The sequence below is a fragment of the Channa argus genome, chromosome 12, assembly GCF_033026475.1.
Source record: "Channa argus isolate prfri chromosome 12, Channa argus male v1.0, whole genome shotgun sequence".
Lineage (NCBI taxonomy): Eukaryota > Metazoa > Chordata > Actinopteri > Anabantiformes > Channidae > Channa > Channa argus.
The window spans coordinates 15,605,739-15,618,219 of NC_090208.1; the positions used below are offsets into that span (position 1 = coordinate 15,605,739).

General features: G+C 38.6%; 2 protein-coding genes across 3 annotated transcripts; one reads left to right on the top strand and one right to left on the bottom strand.

Moving 5' to 3' along the window:
* The first annotated feature begins 26 nt into the window (after positions 1-26).
* On the top strand, positions 27-6,326 carry ttc5 (tetratricopeptide repeat domain 5). Of its 2 annotated transcripts, XM_067523564.1 has the most exons (9): positions 29-302; positions 1,406-1,538; positions 1,618-1,829; positions 2,045-2,195; positions 2,392-2,483; positions 2,572-2,775; positions 3,718-3,932; positions 4,071-4,215; positions 4,321-6,326. In XM_067523564.1, the coding sequence occupies exons 1-9, from the start codon at positions 240-242 to the stop codon at positions 4,438-4,440; spliced, it is 1,335 nt and encodes a 444-aa protein (XP_067379665.1). In that variant the 5' UTR covers positions 29-239; the 3' UTR covers positions 4,441-6,326. The 2 variants fall into 2 exon arrangements, with proteins under 2 accessions (XP_067379666.1, XP_067379665.1); XM_067523565.1 differs by lacking the exon at positions 4,071-4,215 and having other exon boundaries at positions 27-302.
* LOC137137373 (E3 ubiquitin-protein ligase CCNB1IP1) lies at positions 5,983-8,398 on the bottom strand. Its single transcript, XM_067523566.1, has 4 exons — positions 8,007-8,398; positions 7,701-7,847; positions 7,101-7,275; positions 5,983-6,149 (listed from the first exon to the last, which is right to left on the bottom strand). The coding sequence occupies exons 1-4, from the start codon at positions 8,331-8,333 to the stop codon at positions 5,983-5,985; spliced, it is 816 nt and encodes a 271-aa protein (XP_067379667.1). The 5' UTR covers positions 8,334-8,398.
* Positions 8,399-12,481: the final 4,083 nt, after the last annotated feature.

A 12,481-nucleotide genomic window follows, 5' to 3' on the forward strand; every position in this document is an offset into this window, starting at 1 on the left:
TTAAAGTGATTCGTCGTCGGAGTCATTTTGGGTATGGACCATTCCAACTTCCGGCGTTACTGAATTTAAAAGCCAGTTTTCGCTGTGCTGAAACTTCTCACATTTGTCACATCTATTTGCTGTCCTGTTAAGAGCAAATGCCCATATTTATTGCTTATTTTGTAACGTGCGGCGTTTTGTAACGCTACAGCGGCTTCGCCTCTCGCTGCGCTGTTAGTCTGTTGCTGCAAAACCCAAAGATGGCGGAGGACGAGAAGAGTGGCGAGCCAGTGGCAGTCAAAACCGAGCTGGAAATTATTAAGGTAAATTCTGACTGTTATACTGTACCGTTACAATGTCTTTAAACAACCGAGTGTTTAATGTCCTTGTTATACAGCAGTGGTCCTGTGTTGCTTTTGGTTTCGCTTGTACGATACTGGAACGACTTGTTACTATAACAACTAGTAAGCTGTAACAACTGAGGAATGGATATATGGTTGCACTTTATTTTTGAGTATTGTATCGGGTTTATACATCCCATTCTTCTTGTTGAATTAGTAAAAAAGGGTCTTCAATATTACCAAAACCGACAGATAAATAAAAAAAAAAAAATGCAGTCTAAACTTGCATCTACCCACTTCTTGCTGAATCACGACATTGTCAGTTTACCATTAGGCTCCATGCACCAAGTACGGGCACAATGACATTAGTACAAATCTAGGTTACGCTATTTTTTTCCAACATCACGTCTGCAAATCGTTTATTCCAAATAACTGCCACTTAAGATTAATCTGTTATTTCTTCCAGATATGACAGTTGTTTTAAGGTTATAAATAGAGCAGTAGTGGCACAAATAAAACCATCACAACCAGCAGAAAACAAAGAGAGTAAGCGAGTAAGTGCAGAGGATAAGAACAGATGTACAGACACTGTCATGAAATAAGACAAGCTAATCACATCCATTCACTCCATCCATTACAAATACTTCTTATTAAAAAGTGTAACTGATACAGGAATAAACTAGTATTGCACGTTAGCAAAATCAAAGCAACAGTGGGGCATATATGGTGATATTTGGTTCTAAATGTGGTTCAAGCACCAGAAAAGATTAGCAAACTCACCAATTATTTGCACAAGCTCAGCTCCTCTTTTAAACTTCACTACCAGTTCATATCACAGACCTTTTGTTCAAATTAATAAATTTGCAGTTATTTTTTAAGAACCACACAATATGATATAAAATTAATATGTGTCATGTTGAATAAACAGATCTTAATGTCCTCCTAATTTTAACCAATTCAGCACAGGCAAATTTAGCTAGCAGGAATAAGCTTTATTGTAATTAGAACGCTGTTACAATTAGGTAACCTATATTTTTAAAGAAATGCATACCTCCCCCCTCCCTCTCCATACCCTCCCATTGCAGGAGCTTGTGGATGAACTGTATAATTTCAGAGATTGCTACTTTGAGACTCACAATGTTGAGGAAGCTGGAAGGAAACAAAGTGATGTCGCACAACAACTGGAGAAGACTCTAAAAAGGCTGGAAGAGAAAGAAGGTAAGTGTTGGATTTACATAACAGCAATTTGATCTCTAATTTGCTCTCTAATTTATCTTGTATTTGTGATTTGCCACAGAACATTATAAACACAAAGTAGAGTTTCTGCTGCAGAAGGGCAGGTGTCTGAACGTAGCTCCAGACTTTAGTACAGTAGCAGAAGAGTGTCTTTCCCGGGCTGTGAAGCTGGAGCCCAGTCTGGTTGAAGGCTGGAACACGTTAGGAGAGCAGTACTGGAAAAAAGGAGACTTGATCGGTGCCAAGAACTGCTTCACTGGAGCTTTGCAGCAGGTGCAGTGAAAAGGATAAGTCAGATTTTCCATTATACAGTCTTGACTTTACCTCAAAAGCCAAAATCCGACAATCCCATAGCAAGATTTGTAATAAAATGTGAAATGTCCACAGTCCATTTACAGTAACCTGCAGATCATTTCTGAATACTAAAAGTACTCAGAACACTCTTCTAATGCTATGCTTCATCTCTGATTTATTTTCATTTACTGTAGAGCAAAAACAAAGTGTCTCTACGCAACCTGTCCATGGTGCTGAGGCAGCTGCCAGCAGCTGCTGGGGACGCACATGGCAAGCAGGTGCTGGAGAGCGTGGACATGGCTCGACAAGCTGTCCAGCTTGATATCACAGACGGAACGTCCTGGTGTGAGTACTGGGTTTGGTTGCTTAGGAAGATGTGGATGGAAGATGGGTTGTGCGTCTATTTCCATCTGTATCGAGGGAACTGTTCCTAGCTCAATGTGCATTAAATATTATGTTGATGAAAAAATATGTTTTACTCTATTTGAGGCAAGTTTTACCACATAATGTGCGTCCTAAAATTATATTTTTGTTTTTACAGATATTCTGGGTAATGCCTATGTGTCCCTGTTTTTCACATGTGGACAAAAACCACAGTTGTCTCAACAAGCTCTAAGTGCTTATTCACAATCTGTAAGTACATATAAACGCAGACACGTCTAAGCGGTGGACATGTTTGTACAGGTAAAATCAATTTTGGCACTAATATTTTCCTTTGTAGGAGAAGGTGGACAGAGCTGCCTCTTGTTACCCAGAGCTGCATTTCAACCGAGCAACTCTTTTCCAGTATGAGGAGATGTTCGGGTCTGCGCTTGGTGGCTACAGCCGAGCAGCGGCATTGGACCCAAGCTGGCAGGAGCCCCCAGAGAGAGAAAAGCAGCTACTGGAGTATTTGGAGAAAATCATAGAACTCATACAGAACAAGGTGGGACACTTCTGCAAGCAATGCTATAATTACCTTTCCATCTAGTGATTTGGCAGATGCTTTTCTCCAAAGCAAATTAGAAGTATGATATGAGGCAAACAAAAATCAGGAAGGAGAAAACAAATGAAGAAGCAAGTGCAAGATGTAACAGATAGAATTTTCTTTTTAAGATTTAGATGCAGAAGAATTTGCAGAAGAATTCTGCAAATTTTTTAACTGGTTTGTGAATATTGGGAGTGAGGCTGCTGAGCGTGCAGTTAGCATTAGGTAGCTTGTTCTACCATAGTGGGACCAATGAGCTGAAGAGTTTGGAATCTTTTGTGTAGTGATGGGACCACCAGATGCCATTCTTTGGTAGAGTGCAGTAGGCGGGAGGTATTGTGGACCTGGATGAGGGAGTTGAGGTAGGTAGGTGTTGTTAAGTTAACCACTTTGTAGGGAAGATTTGAACCTGATGGGGGCAGTACAAAGATCTGAGGACTGGTGTGGCTTGTCCTTTTTGGCTGAACAAAACTCAATAATTTATTAATGACTAACTTCATTAACTGTGTTCTTTTAATCACATTTTTGTTTTTATCAGAGCCCAAGATGAACTCTTCAAATGATGTTTTTAAAATGATATTTCTACAGGAAGCCATAAAGAACTGTTTAACTAAATTATGGTTATGAAAATCATGCTCTTGCACAATATAAATGGGGGGTAAGTCAAAAGGTAATTGGCTTCATGTTAGTTAACAAAAGGGAATTTGTCCTATGAAGTGTTTGTAAATTATACTTTGGCTTTACTTCGTGACGACTAGTTTATGTCAAATTTTATTTATTGTAATATTTCAGTTTTTATAGCTTAGTTTAAAGATTTCATGTTTCACCACATGGTGGCAGCAAAGGCCTGACTTGTCTCTTCCTGCTCCCTCCTAAACTTCAGTCTCTCTATCTCCTCAGGGGAAGGTGAAAGCACGAAGGTTACGGACGATGCTTTCTAACCTCAACACGTCAGCTTTGGGTCCCTGCTCCTCCCCTCAGTTTCGCTCCCCCACAGGCCGTGTCGGCAGCCTGGAGCCTCGAAATCTTTCGGCCCTCACACATGGTCACAATGCAGGGGTGGTTGCTCTGGGCAAGGTGGTGTTCAGCCTGGCTTCTGAGGGTCGCATGGCCTTGTAAGTGCAGCTTGTTTTATTATTAGATTATCCACATGCAGTTTGCTTCATTCTTCTTTAGTCTTGTTGTAGAGGTGGACAAAGTTTTTTTTTTTTTTTTTTTTTTTTTTTAAATGGTGGTGTGAAATATCCCCCCAGTACGTTCGGCATGGTGGACAGTGAGGAGACATGTATAGTTGTGATGGTGTATAACACAGCAGACAGTTGGGGCGTCCTGATAGGAGACACTGTAGCCATTCCTGAACCTCAGGTCAAGCGACACAGTATCGCACATAAAGATAAGGTCAGTGTTTCATACGTGTGGCCTAACATTTACTGAATAATGTCTGTCTCCTTGGCTGACTTTTTTTTTTTTCTCCCCCCCCCCTCCCCTTCTTCTTACTGACAGTCATTTGACTTCCGAAGTATACGAGTGGACTCTCCTCTGTTGCTCATCGTCAATGGAAAGAAACAAAACATCCAAAGTCAGATTGCTGCTTCTGTCAGCTACAAGCCCCAGAGTGAATGAGTCAAGCAAGATGGAAGACAACCTTTTTTATGCTGGATGTTAAAAAAGAGTGTGCATTTATGTGGAAGTATGGAAATTTCAGACTTTCTGCCTGTTTTTTTTTTTTTATATATAATGTAAATAGGGGTCATCGTGTTACTGTCTTTCAGAGAGACAGTTTGTTTATATTTATAAAGTTCTCATTTTTGTATTCTTTTGTTGTATGACCTATAACTTTATCCTGAACATCTTGTTTGTATGGTGTCTTTAAATAGTTGTTTACAGGAGGGGTCTTATATTCACCTGGGGACCCCCCCATGTATTTGAAATTTATCACAGGGCTATTTCATTTATTTGTGAACAAGCCTTTTTGGGGTTGGATTTGTTAATGAAGGACGGTAGGAAATGCACTGGTATTATAGTAACATAGCAACAGCTCCATCCTTTCACTTAGCTATGGCAGTAGATTAGCACTGGTAAAAGGTTCCTGGTTTGACCTGTCAGCTGTGGCTTTCTTGTTTATAGTTTGCATCTTCTCCCCAGGCCTGCATGGTTTTTGTCTGGTTCCCCCCACAGCCTGAAGTATATTTAGGTTATTTGATGACTGAACATCTTTTGTAGGTGTGCATGTAAGTGTATTTAGTTTCAGGCTGTGTGTGTCCCTATGATCAACTGGCTACATTTTCAGCGTGTACCTCTCACTAGATGCCAGCTGGAATCGGTTCCAGCATGCCTGCGATCCTGGCTAAGTGGCGTGGATGGATGGAGACTATGATTGTGTGTAAGTTAACTAATACGCACACAAGGACCCTTAAACTGAAACAGCTACTATACATCAAAGTGAAAGATCCTTAATTATTTCCACAATGCGAAATGGCCTATATTCTACCCTACAAAAGCAAAATGCAGTAATTACATATTTTATATATGTTGTAAAAATCTGTTCTAACTAGTAACTGGTTTTCTGACATCTGGTTTACTCCAGAGAAATGATGATATAGAAAGTAGTGTAACTTTTATGAAAAACTGCTTTTTAAATTTACAGTAGCCCCACAATGGATCTAAAAGCTAATTCACAACCAAAACACAGCATCTGCACATTGGCTATGTAGTTGCAGTACTCTGGTTGGTATTCTGTCTTCTGACTTTTTTTTTTTTTTTTCCCTTTGGCTTATTTTACCAAACACAATCATTTTTGTGTTATTTACTGCATTATTTTTTAATCTCCATTTTTGACAAGCAGCATGTGATGTTTAAACATTTTGATTAATCTCAAACAATTAACATTACAAAGAAGTCTTTGCGGTAGGGAAGTCTGTTGTATTGCACTTACTTTGACTATACTAGTAACACAAACAAAAAATCTACACAGACAGGAATACAAGTTCATAAGGTACCATATTTAGTCAAATATATTTCCTATAAACCCAAAAACATATGGTTCAAATTCAGTTCTACAATACTACAAAAAATATACTTAAGTTAAACTACAACTAAATTAGTATTAAACCAGGAAACTCTGATGTAGTTGAAAGGTAAAGTTCTTTAGAAAGCCTGTTCCTCTCAGTGCTTCTTGATGAGGGGGAGTCCCTTTTCTCTGGGGGGGGAGCTGAACTGGAAGAAGGTCTTTGCTCTGTCAGTCTCCAGGCAGGAGAAGAATTGACTGTCCCCATCATGGCCCATGGAGAGAAACTGTGGGCTTCTTTGGGGCGTTGCCTGCCGAGCCACCCCTGGTTGGCACAGGAGAGTGATTGATGTTCCTCATTGTTAAACAGAGTAAAATTCCCTTACACAGACAATTGCCTCATTACTCCTACTGTTTTTTTTGTTTTTTTTTTGATTACCACTTCTTAACAGAACACCTACTGTCATGTCTTCCTTTGTGCCAATAAACATTCTTCTCTGTGCTTCCTTCCTTTTCTCATTAATCAGTGTGGACACAACATGACATGACAACTGATATTTGTTTTTTAAAGCCCAACATTCTCAGGCAGAGAGAAAACCCTTTTGCCTCATTCACCTGTACTGAATTCTATTAATTTTTTTATCCCATTAGTTCAGGGTCAGCACAGCGGATCATTAGTCTGTTGATTGCTATGTTGATTTGGCACAGTTTCTTTCTTTTTTTTTTTAAATATATCAACTCTGGATGCCCTTCCTGATAGAACCCGACCAGGCTTGCGTCTGGTCTTTTTTCTGCAAAAAGCAATGTCTTGTGTTTGAAACATTTTTGTCCTGTTTTTTTAGTACTGGTTTCCGTTGTTTATAAAGATGGAATTTTAAACATTCTAAAAGTTTATAATGAAGACTCAATTGGTAACTTGATTATTCATAAACTCCCGCAAATCTGAATCCACCTAAAGCATAGATCAGTTGGTGGAGCAGTCATCCCAGAACCACAAGATTAGTTTAGCTAGTTAGGTTAGTTTGACTTTTGGGGCTCCTGGCCACATGTTGAAGTGTCCCTGGGCAAGACACTGAAGCCCAAATTTGTTCCTTGTGTCTACTACTTATATGTAAGTTGCTTGAAATAAGAGCATTTGTTAAATTACTAATTGTAAATTTGCTCTCATGGTGAAATATTAATTTCTCTTCTGTGCAGTGATCATCTGTATTTTCAAGAGTGTCTGTCTGCTTGTATAGACATTAGTCTATGACATTAGCCAATTTGTTGCTCTCACCAGTATTATAGTCATGATGTCCTGGTTGTGGCAGTGTGTCTCTTTCCCCGACACCCACCACCATGTTACGGAGCCTCAGAGAGTCATACAGTCCCTTTAGTTTATGGTACTGTCTGTTCCTCTCCATCAGTCTTTCAGACACTTCACTGTATTTCCTTTTATACTCCTCCATCACCTTAAGGAATAAGGAAAGTATGGTTTGGGTAAATTGATTTCAATAAAAAAATAAAGGATTTAAGTGAACTGAAATTAAGTAATATCTTTGACATTATCAAAACAAATTAATGTGTTTTTAATAGATTATTATTACGAAACGAAGACATATATGAAAAAGTTGTATTATTCATATTTCTACTTTTTTCATCAGCTAAGTTCTAAGAGTAAAAGATAATGACCATACACATGCAGTACTCTAGTCTGTCACCTCTGTCCAGTGCACATTTATCTCAGGTACACAACATGTACAGTATGGCAACAGTACTTCTTAGCAGGTTATACACTGTTTTGAAGCTGTTTACCTAAAGAATATACTTCTCACACTTTATGACAGTCTTATAATTTGCATGAGTATTAGGATCGTGCTCTAGATATGTGGTTTACTTTTTTCAAGGAGGTGATTTCTCCCCTCATTGCAGTGAGCTCCAGTTCTCTGCTATGGTTCTGCTGAGTCAGCACCTTCTCCATCTGCTTCAGCTGTGACTCAGCCCGTGTCAAACTGTACTCTTGGTACATACGCTCCTGATGGACCTGTACATCAGAGACTGACAAGTTACGTTATGTTTAATAATAAAAAATAAGGCAAGTAAACTGACACGCAATCTAAGGTTTCTGTTATGTTATTATTTGTGTTTGTCATGTATATTCATAGCTATAGTTCACATACATAAAGGCAGGAAGACATTTAACCTGATAGCTCCAGAAGGCCAAAGCACGGGCACTGATGTCTAGTACTATGTCTGGTCGCAAACCTGCCAGCACCATGGCTTTGTACTCCTCAGATGGCGATAGCTCTGTCCTCACAATGTCCAACTTCCCAGACAGTGCAGAAGAGCAGGCCGGGCAGATGGCAGGAGAGCGACTAAACTCACCAGACCCATGCTGGTCACAGAAAACATGTGAGCAGGCTGTGACCCATGCGAAGCCGCTCAACTTGGTCCGACACTTGGCAAAGTTACAGATTAGTGTGTCGTCACAAACAGACATGGCCATGACTGAAAAAAGTACAGTAACCATCAATCATTGAATGAATTCTCTGTATAGCCTTTAACAAAAGTTATTGTTAGTGTGATTGAGGTAAGAAGTTATAATACTGCTGACATTTAGACATTATATGGCAAAACTGTGACTGAAATTTTTCCCAAAAGCGAGTAGAGTAGATTGAGTAGACTTGACTCTAAATTGCCATTAGGTGTGAATGTGAGGATGAATTGCTGTCTGTCTGTGTATGTCTCTGTGTTGGCCCTGAGATAGACTGAAGACATGTCCAGGGTGTATCTCGTAGCATAATTTAAACTGTCCATTTTAACGTTTAATGTATAACCACATTTCAAAAAAAGTTGGGAAAATGTGTAAAACGTAAATCAAAACAGAATGCAATGATTTGAAAATCTCATCAACCCATATTTCATTCACAATATGTCATAAACAGCATGTCAGATGCTGAAACTAAGACATTTTACCATTTCATGGAAAATATTAGCTCATCTTGAATTTGATAGCAGCAACACTTCTCAAATACGTTGGATCAGGGTGATTTTTACCATTGTGCAGCATCCCCTCTGCTTTTAACAACTCGCTGTAAATGTCTGGGAAGTGAAGAGACCATTTGCTGGAGTTTAGGAGATGAATGTTGTCCCATTCTTGTCTGATTCAGGATTCAATCTCCTGAACAGTTTATGATGTGCCAAATGTTTTCTTTGGTGAAAGGTCTGGACTGCAGGCAGGTCATTTCAGCACCCGGACTCCTCACCTGCAAAGCCATGGTGTTTGTGATAGATGCAGTATGTGGTCTAGCATTGTCTTGCTGAAATATGCAAGGCCTTTCCTGAAACAGACGTTGGTTAGATGGGTTGGTTAGGAGCATATGTTGCTCTAAAACCTATATTTACATTTCAGCATTGATGGTGTGTAAGCTGCCCCTGCCATAGGCACCAATGCAACCCCATACCACCAGAGATGCAGGCTTTTGAACTGTTCACTGATAACAAGCTGGATGGTCCCTCTCCTATTTATTCCGCAGGACACAGCATCCATGGTTTCCAAAAAGAATTTCAAAATTTGATTAATTTGACCACAGAACAGTTTTGCATTTTGCCTCAGACCATTTTAAATAAGCTTTGGCCTGGAGAACACAGCGGCATTTCTGGATCATGTTCACATATGGCTTCTTCTTTGCATGATGCAACTTTAACTTCCATTTGTGGGTTGCACAAAGATCACATGTATCCAGTTTTGACCGTCAGCCTTGTCCCTTGTGCACAGAGATTCCTCCTGATTCTCTGAGCCTTTTGTTGATATTATATACTGTAGACGGTGGGATCTTCAAAGTCTTCACAATCTAACATTGAGAAACCTTTTTCTCAAATTGTTCCACAATTTTATCAAATTGGTGAAGCTCTGCCTCTCTGAAATGCTCCTCTTATATGCAGTCATGTTACTGTCCTGTTGCCAGTTAACCCTTATTAACTTTGTTTTTTTTAATTTGCAGTAATTACCTTTTCTTTTGTGAGATGTGTTGCTGCCATCAAATTCAAAATGAGCTAATATTTGCCATGAAATGGTAAAAATATCTATTGTAGGTTGCATTGATCAAAATATGGGTTGATGAGATTTGCAAATCATTGCATTCTGTTTTTATTTACCTTTTAAACATTGTCCCAACTTTTTTTGAATTATATTTAACATAAGAAGAAGAAAAATAGATACACCTAATATTGTAACTTTAATTAAGCAGATGTTTGTATGTTTTAAAGTAGCTAGCTTAATGCTACATCAACTACCTGACTAAATGTTAGCATTATATTATAGACTATTCCTTAAATCCGCTTTTTGTCCAATGACTGCTTTATGAAAGAGTTTGACTTTAAAATTATGTTAAAGGTAAAATTTAAACGAAATAGCGTCATTTAACATATCTTCAGGAAAAAGCCGTTTACCAGGTCGTTCTTCCTTCAGCAGGTAGCAGCTGGTGACGCTAAATTTGTATTGTAATCTGATTGGCTGATTGTAACCCGCAATCATAGTGGTAAAATTTCCAAATTCTAACTCTAAGGGTTAGAAAATCACTGGCAACATGCACAAAATACTTCGTTCTGACGTAATTTATATGTCTCTAACACCGAAAATATGTTTATTCCTGTAATGCAATTTACTGTAGACCTAATACATGTAATACAATGTTTTTGAGTGTTTTTTCTATGACACTGGTAGAAGTAAGGCATAAATTCTACATAAATTAACTGATGACAATAATAATGTTCTAGGGGGGCCACTCTGAACTATACAGCCCAGTGCACAGCAAAATGTAATACACTATATGCTGTGGTATTAGAAACAAACTCAATATTCAAGTAAAAGTGCAGTACCCCTTCATATCTTTTAAAGTAAAAATACTAATCAGATTATTTACATTTTTCTTTAAAGTATAATGGAAAAGTACTCCCCTAAGAAAGCAATGTACTGTGTGCTGATGGGTGGTTAACCCATTATGATACATCAGCATTTTTATTAATTCATAAAATGTATTTTAAAAAAGTAAGATATTTTAAAATAAAACTACCAGGTAGTATTATTGTTGTGGCTGTTATATGTTTCGTGAAAGCATCCAATAAAAGTTGTAGTTACTTTGTGGGTTAAAATGCCTTTGTCACATACAATCATACAAACGTGATGCATTATATAATTAAATTACTCAGTAGGCTTAAAACTTTTAATTACTGTGCCAACATTGAAATTCTTATATTTTACAGTGTAAATAGCCTAAAATTATTACAGATGCACTCTAACATCAACAGTGACAGTAACCACTACCTTTTTGTAAATTACCCTGAATTAGGTAGCTCAATATGATAAGTAGATTAAGTGTTGACTTTAAATAAATTATGCTTGTATATCTGTAGGCATCTTTATTTATAAAATTTTAAATCAATACTTGACATTGACTAGCCCAGTCCCTTCTTGTAGGAGAACTAAAACAAGCTCTTGCACTTTGACTTTATGTTTGCATTTTTTTTTTCTATTATTGTTTCATGGGTTGCCAATTAAGTCAGGCACTTTGCTGACCATCCAAAACAGTAACCTGTAACTTTGAATAAATAGTAGAATAAACAGTTATTCCCCCCCAAATGAAATAATGTCCTATATCCTTAGCAGCGTCTGGGTGGATATATGTATAATGTGAGAAACCTACTTAAATACGCCCCCCCTTCACCTCCTCCCACTTTTTTTCTCTCCTTTTTATCCATTTCTCCACGTGGTACAGGAGTAAAGGAGGGGGTGAAAGACAGGCATTGTGCTATGCAGCCGTGGATCCGGGGGTTCATAGTCAGAGAAGGGAGATGCTCACTCAACTGTGTCCAGCACGCCATTGTCACAGATTCCCATCTATTCTCCGCTTTTTAAATAGAGCTCCAGTGTAAGATGCTTTTGGGGGATGTGGGGCGGGGGGTATTATGCGCTTGGCGATAACACATGAAATACATGCATGCATGTGGAATGGATGTGTGGCCCCACTTGCACACAACAGGCACTCACTACGCTGTTGTTGATAATTGGCCCTACAGAAATCAGAGAGTAGAAATATCGCCTGTACACTAATCACGAGGCACAGTAACAACACCGGGGTAACAAATTTGTGACTTTTGTTGTCGGAAACACCTGCTAGTCAGTTACTAAAAATATAATTTTATAATTTAAGCACCTTGCTGAGGATTAGAAAGCAGTCTGTGTGTAGCACACCTGTGGGGCCAAACACAAGTCACATGATTCATCAGTCACTTTTTAGGACACATTACTGCGTCTTAATTTAACCCATAATGGTTTTATTCATTCCCAGAATTGATTAAAATGTTTAAAACAAAAACAGTTCTTACGCCCACTTTAATCTGTTTTTTGGCACTCAACGACTTTGACACCTCTTTGTCTCGTTTTATTGAAAGTTTATAGCTGCTGCGGGAGTGTGTAAAGAAAAAAATAAAGCTGTGGAGAAAAAGAAAGAGAGAACCAGGGATGCTGTGTGTTACACGCCATTGAAATGCAAATATTATCGAAGAACAAGGAGTGGTTCTGTTTGTATGAGTGTGTGTGGCGTGTGTGTGTAAGAGTGTGTGTCCCTGTATGTGCATGCAGCGGGCAAGCAGTGTGAGAGGAGGGGCGCAAATTGA